This window comes from Eimeria mitis, genomic scaffold (assembly GCF_000499745.2).
Source record: "Eimeria mitis Houghton genomic scaffold, Emh_scaff1448, whole genome shotgun sequence".
Taxonomy (NCBI): Eukaryota; Apicomplexa; class Conoidasida; order Eucoccidiorida; family Eimeriidae; genus Eimeria; species Eimeria mitis.
In genome coordinates this window covers 4,268-10,951 of record NW_024014034.1, presented here as the reverse complement: position 1 = coordinate 10,951, position 6,684 = coordinate 4,268, and the positions used below count along the sequence as shown (strand labels likewise).

At 55.6% G+C, this 6,684-nt stretch overlaps 1 protein-coding gene across 1 annotated transcript; it reads left to right on the top strand.

Annotated features, from left to right (window-relative positions):
- Window positions 1-2,019: 2,019 nt before the first annotated feature.
- EMH_0037180 (AGC kinase, putative) lies at window positions 2,020-6,041 on the top strand (the record flags this gene model as incomplete). The annotated part of the gene is made up of 5 exons (XM_038022291.1): window positions 2,020-2,700; window positions 2,971-5,005; window positions 5,220-5,368; window positions 5,577-5,729; window positions 5,889-6,041. 5 exons carry the CDS (start codon window positions 2,020-2,022, stop codon window positions 6,039-6,041), a joined length of 3,171 nt encoding a protein of 1,056 aa, XP_037878145.1.
- Between the last annotated feature and the right edge of the window lie 643 nt (window positions 6,042-6,684).

Sequence of the window (6,684 nt, the reverse complement as noted above, 5' to 3'; positions counted from 1 at the left end):
TCCGTGTATTCCTACTTGAGTGCAGGCTAGCAACTGAATGCTCAACACCGGTCTATGGTGTTAATGCATGCAGCAATAGGCCCTGGGCGTCCATGTATGTGGAGTTGCGTTGCAGAAAGAGTTGCAGCAGTGTGCGTTGCAGCTCGTGCCCAGGCATATCCCCTTCCCCGTCCCCACGCCCTTACCGTCTGGCCGCTGACCCACGAAACCTGGTGAGGGCTGGGGAACCCAGTTGGCGGAAACTCTTATTTCAAGCATTTCAACTTTATCACAACTCCCAGCTGTCATCGCAGAAGACCGAGACTCTCGTTACACTAACTCTGTGAACTTGAACGGGAACACAGGAGGGTAGAGTTGCGTTTCCCCACTTCTTCCTTTTCTGTGTGAGCAGTGACTAGCACGACGTCACCACTGCTCTGCATGCAGAATGAACTTGAGAGGATTAAATGTAAATAACCATATGGCGACTGTGCCTCTTCGTTAGTATTATAAGCGCTGCTACATGGCCCGTGTGCAGCTGTAGGGAGGGAGAAACGAAAAACGGGCTGGGGCAAGTTGCAGCAGCAACCACTAAAGGTTGCCGCCTCTTTGCTTGATTTGAGAAGTAAGTGATAACGTTTCTCCTGTACTGGGTCACGTCTACGTACAGCATGTAAATAATACATATGCCTAATGTGTGCGCAGCGACAAGAGGAACAGATCGAATGTAGAAAACATCTCCATCCCTATTCTGATTAAACAGAAAATGTCGAAAAACCGTTTTTCTGAATTAGAAGACGAACAAGAAGGTCAAACAAATACACGAAACCAGACAAGGTGACCTACCATCACCGCCGCGGGCAGTGCTGCGCTTCCTGAGGAAAAATTTAAGCGCCAGCAAGTCATTACACTACAATTAAAGATATAATCAATAAAAAAGAACTATGATGAGGATGGGCAACGAAACTTAATGGTGAAAAGCAAAACGGCAACGTCCGCTTGACTGCAACAAGAAGCTTCCCTCTCGGCTCCCCGTACGTTATAAGTACACCTGTATGTTGTCACCTTATTGAGAACATCTGGATCAATGATTCTCCTTCACCTAAATGGGTTTCTCCCTTTAACTAAGTCAAATGGAAGAATCCGGAAAGCCAAGACCGCCGCTCTGAAGCCGTCGCAGCTGCTGCCTACAGCGCAGCCCAGGCGCGAGCGGGGTGGGGGGAGCAGCAAAGATTATATATAGAGGAGGGGTTTGTTTGTTTGTGTTCTGTTTGAGTGTTTATGGATCTGTCTGGGGCCTTAGCAGAAGCTAAAAAAAACGCTAAGGCTAAGCAGCAGCAGCTGCTGCAGGCAACACAACTCCCCACTTGGGGCCGGTGCGCTGCGTGTGTTGACTTCTCTCAAGTTGGTTCCGCTGTAGGCTCCGTACGACTCAACAGCAGCAGCAACAGCAGCAGCAGGTCTTCATCGGGCGGTGCGTCACGGCGAGAAGACAGCAGCCGGGGGCCCCCCAGCTGACCTTGGTGGTTGGCTGGCGCTGGTGGTTGGAAGCGTCGCTGCTACAGCTTCTAGGCATCCATCGATTTGTTTCTCTTGTTGAATTGTACTGTCAGGCCACAGGCTGACGGGGGGCCCGACGAAGCAGCAAAAGCGGCGGGTGGGGCCCCCAGCGCAGAGGCAGTGAAGCCAACTCGGCAGCAGCAGCAGCAGCAACAACAGCTGTCAGCTGTGTTTGCCCGCAGCTAGCAGATGCTGCAACGGCTTGCGACAGTGAAAACACCCACCAGTAGAAGCAGCAGCAACAGCGCCCAATGTGTCGTGGCTGCCTCTGTATAAACGAGCAGCACAGAAGCCATAAACAGACAGAAGGGGAGAGGGAGTAAGCGGCAGATATTTTTCTTGTTGCTGATGGAACTCCCCAGGGAAAGTCAGCCGAGGAGGACACCCCAGACAAACCCCTCATCCAATGCGTCGCCTGCAGGCGACTGCAGCAGAAGCTGCTGCTGCAACAGGAGTTGCAGCAGCAGCAGTAGTAGTAACATGGAAACGTTACCACGACCCACAGGTACAAATGTGCCGGAAGGCGCAACAGGGGGCCGTCGCCGTTCGTACGGAAGGCGCAACCCGGCGTCGCAGCAGCAGCAAGGGCAGCAACAGCAGCAGCAGCAGCAGCAGCAGCAGCAGCAACACAGACGCAAACATCATCACAGGCGTTCGCAATCACACAAACTTCGGCGGCAATCGCCAGAAAAGGGCATCGATTCGCAGCTTGTGGGGCAGGCTGGGAGTGGGGACGCGACTGCCCAGCAGCAGCAGCAGCAGCAAAACCACCAGCAACACAGGCCGCAGCAGCAGCACCAGGAGGAGCAGCAGCAGGGGCACAAGCGACGGCCGTCGTCTGAGTTTGCTCACAGAAAGGACCCCCTAGCGGATACTACGACTACTCGCGAGGCGAGTCCTGTTTCGCCGCCGCCGGCATCAGCTTCAGCAATAGCAACAACAGCAGCAACAACAGCAGCAGCAACAGAAGCAGCAGCGCAGCAGGTAGCAAGCTGTGCTGGGTTGGAGAGGGCTCAGTGGACCTCATCTTTTGAATTTGCCTGCCGGGACTTCGATGCCTCTTCTCCGTACGTGCCGATCGCGCTGCTGGGGAGAGGCGCCGTTGGCCGCGTTTTTCGCTGCACAGAGAGAGCATCGGGGGACAGCGTCGCCGTGAAGGTGGTGCGTTTACCTCTGCTGCTGCTGCTGCTGCTGCTGCTGCTGCTGCTGTGCTCCAGGTGCTGCTACAGCATGCTTGCATGCCATGCTGCGACTGCTAGTCCCCGCGCAAACAGGTCTTGTGCTGCTGGCGCTGTTCCTGCTGCTACTGTTTCCGTTGCTGTTGTTACTGGTGCTGCTGCAGCTCCTGCTGTCGCTGGTGGTGCAGCTGCTGCTGCAGTTGCTGTTGCTCTAGGAGTGTGTGTATTGCGTTGCGTGTTGGTTGTGTTTCAGGTGTCGAAGCATCCTTTGCGGTCTCGCAGTCGGCTGCGGCGCCAGGTGTTGATGGAGAAGGAAGCACTTGTAGCTTTGAGTGGGGGGGGTCGATCGGTGCACCCGAGTGTTGTTCATTTGCGGCGTACATACCAGACAGCAGACAGCCTGTTTTTCGTGTTGCATTACGCTGGTTCTGCTTCGCTGCGGGACGTGCTGAGGCGGCTGAGCTGCGCGGGCCTCAGTTTGTCGGTGGGGGCCGCAAGACTCTGGGCAGCAGAGACTGCTGCTGCTCTCGCAGCCATGAGGAAGAGAGGCGTACTGCACAGAGACATTCGACCTGAAAATATCGTCGTTAGCCACGATGGCCACCTCACCCTCGTCGACTTTGACTCCGCTCTCTGTCTCACCAACCGGCAGCAACAGCGCTGGCAACAGCAGCAGCAACAGCCACCTGAGCAAACGCAGAAGCAGCAGCAGCAGCAGAAGGGTGCGCGAGCGAACTCGCGCCATGAGCAGCAGCAACACCTCGCGAAGGAACACCGGCAACAGCTGCAAAAGGCCGAGAGGCCCGCTTCGTCTGTGGGACTTTTGCGCCAAAACAACAGCAGTAGCACTAGCAGCAGCAGCAGTGGTAGCAGCAGTAGCAGCAGCAGCAGCAGCGGGAGCCGAAGCAGCAGGAACCGGTGCGAAAGCGAGCCAGGTCGTGTAAGGGAAGGCCTGGAAGGGGGCAGCAGCAGGGGTAGTGCTGTGATGTATCCGTATGCGGGAACAGCCGCATATGCGCCTCCTGAGTTGTTTGTATCTCTCGACTCTGATGGAGAGGCAGCGGCTCAGCAGCAGTTCGGCTGCGGCTTCGGGACAGACTGCTGGTCCCTTGGCTGCGTGATACATGAGCTGCTGCTGGGGGAGCCCCCCTTCCAAGGCCAGTCAGCGCCTGCTCTTGCCAGCGCCGTCTGCGGTGCCCAGGAGCTGTCGCTGCCGGAGCAGTTGCCTGCAGCTGCAGCAGACCTCATACGAGGACTGCTGCGCCCGAAGGAGGAGGAGCGACTGGGGTCGCGAGATATAAAGGAACTTCTTGAACACCCCTTCTTCAACGGAATCGACTGCATGTCGCTGCACTTTCACCCTCTGCCCATAGACGTAATGCAGTATGCCTTTGCGTTCCAGGGTTCAGGGCGTGCTAGCCGAGCTGCAGCAGCTGCAGCAGCAGGCTGTGGCCAGGCTGGGTTTGCTGGAGATGAAACTGATGCAGCAGCAGCTGCAGCAGTAGCCGCTGTGTCTGCTGCTGCGCTGGATGCGGAGCTGACACCTTCGATTGGCTGCCCTTTCTCCCCTCTGAAGTCCGCAGCAGCAGACTCTCCACATGTTTGTGATTGCTGCGACAGCAGCAAGGCATGCGTGTGCTGTGGGGAGGACCCTGACTCTGTCCCAATTTCTCCAGGGCAGAGCTGCAGGAGCAGCAGCAGCAGTAGCAGCAGCACCAGCATGCAAAGCATCACGGGGAACGGTGCCTACACATGGAAGCGGATGAGTAGTGGGGGGTTCAGGGAGGGTAGAGATACGCAAGAACAACAAGAACACGGGCAGCGGCAGGAGGCCGAGATCATGCCTGTGCGGTCCGAGTCAATAGAAGAACCTCAACCCGCCTGCCGCCGCTCTGTGACAGATGCAGTCCTTGGCTGGGGCCCCCCGTTGCGCCTTCGCGCTGTCTGCAGTGCAGATTATTCGGAGCCTGATGGTGACAGCCCTGCCCGGGCAGCACAACAAGCAGCACCAGCTCGAGCAGCACCGGGAACAACAGCAGTTCGACCAGAACAGGGAGCAGTAGCAGCTGTAGAAGGCCCCGTTCGGGCGGCATCTGTTGCTGCAGGCAGCAACATTCCCTCTCCTGAGGGCTTGCAGCAGTCTGGGTTGCCCAGCACCAGTTTCAGAGATAAGCAGGGCACTCAAAGAGGCCCCCTCCCCGTACCCGAAGACACCCCGCCGTACGTGGCAAAGTGCTTGCTGAAGGGGGAAAGGATGCAATACCATGGCGTCCTGCTGCGTATGAGAGGTGAGATATATGAGCGTGTCAGTGCAGTGATGGGCAGTTGTTTGCCTTCTAATGATGCGTATCTGTATGGCTGTTGCCCTCTAAATGCCGTGAGTGTTTCGTCACTGCGAATGAATGCGTGAGTGGAAGACATGTATGTGCAAGCTGCACCGAAGCGCTTGGTTCGAGGCCTTGTTAAAGTGTATGTTTTGATGGTGTTCTGGCGCCTTTGCAGAACACAGAAGCTTCTGTGAACGGCTTTTCATTCGCTTGTTTGGGAAGAGCCACAAGAGGAATTGCCAACTGCAGCCCCAGCGCTGCCTCGCAGTACTGACAGATGGGGGACGGCTGCTGCTGATGGACCCAAACGGCAGAACTCTTCGGGTAAGGGTACACATTGTGCGTAACTAACAAATGGAAGTAGACGCTGAATACAGGGAGATACACAAGCTAGTGGGATAGACATCTCAAATACTGACGCTGAGGGGACATTGGTGTAGAGGTTGTGCCAGTATGCACACGGGGCTTTCTCTAGCTTTTAGAGGAAACATTCATCCTAGTGTATGCCTTGTACCTTATTTGGCCTGTGCAGAAAACTGTCGTCCTTGCAACTGACGGCGAAATATACACCGAAGGAAAGGACATGCTCATCTACTCCAGTGTGAAAGACAACTGTTACCTACTTTTCGCGTCAGAGGAGAACACTGTGTCTTTGTGGGCGCGTTCTTTGGCGGTGTCTATAGATGTAAGCTCCGTTGTCTTTGCTTCTGTTCGGCAGGCTCATCGATGTGTATCCGTAGACACAAGCTTACTACTAGTTGTGACAGCAGCCGTTTCGCTGTTATCGTGGCCGGACTGGCTTGTGTCGCGTGTGTCGCCGTTGCGTGCAGAGCCTGCGGTGTAGGGGGACGCGTATGAGGTCACAGTCTACGGCATATGGGCTGGATGCGCATTCACCTCCAACAGCGGAGCCCCATTCGCGTGGCAAGTTTGCTTCACCACCAGCGCCAAGGGCTCAGGACAGGGAGACAGCCGCTGCTTCTTCACCATTGGATGAATTTGTAGGGTCACGTGGGGGCCCTTCAGGTGCGCCCGTCCCCATAGAAGGCGCGTCTGTCCCAACGGCGGCCACTGCCACGGGACGGCCATATCGAGAACGGAGCGAGTCCGTGTCACATATTCAGAAGCAGCCAACGAGATGGCAACAGGAGCGGATACGCTCCCGCCGAGGTAGCGTCAGGTTGCCGTCTCCAACAGCATCCGCGCGGAACCAAAAGCTCCGGCGCCCCCACTCTGAGGGACCTTACAGGCGTTACAGGAGTTATCTTTAAGGCTTACGTTAAGGCGGGAGAAAGTTACGGAGAAAGTTACGGGAGTTATCTTTAAGGCTAACATATGACTAGAAAACCACTGTGTGAAAGTCCGAATGAGGAAAAGCACGAGGATTCATAATGTGAATTTGTTTGCTGCTCTTGAATAGAGCTATCAACACGGATGACGCCTGATTTTCAACCTGATGTCCCTCTTTACGCAATGTCATCTTCGCACTACGTTTTTTGCATTTCTCCGTCGAGGATTTCAAGAGCGAACTCGCCCGCGTCGCATACATTCAGATACGCGTCAGAGGAAGAAGTTGTATGCTCCATGACCCCGGGCGGCTACTGTTGGACGGCCAGAAATGTTCCTGAAGATGCGGGATG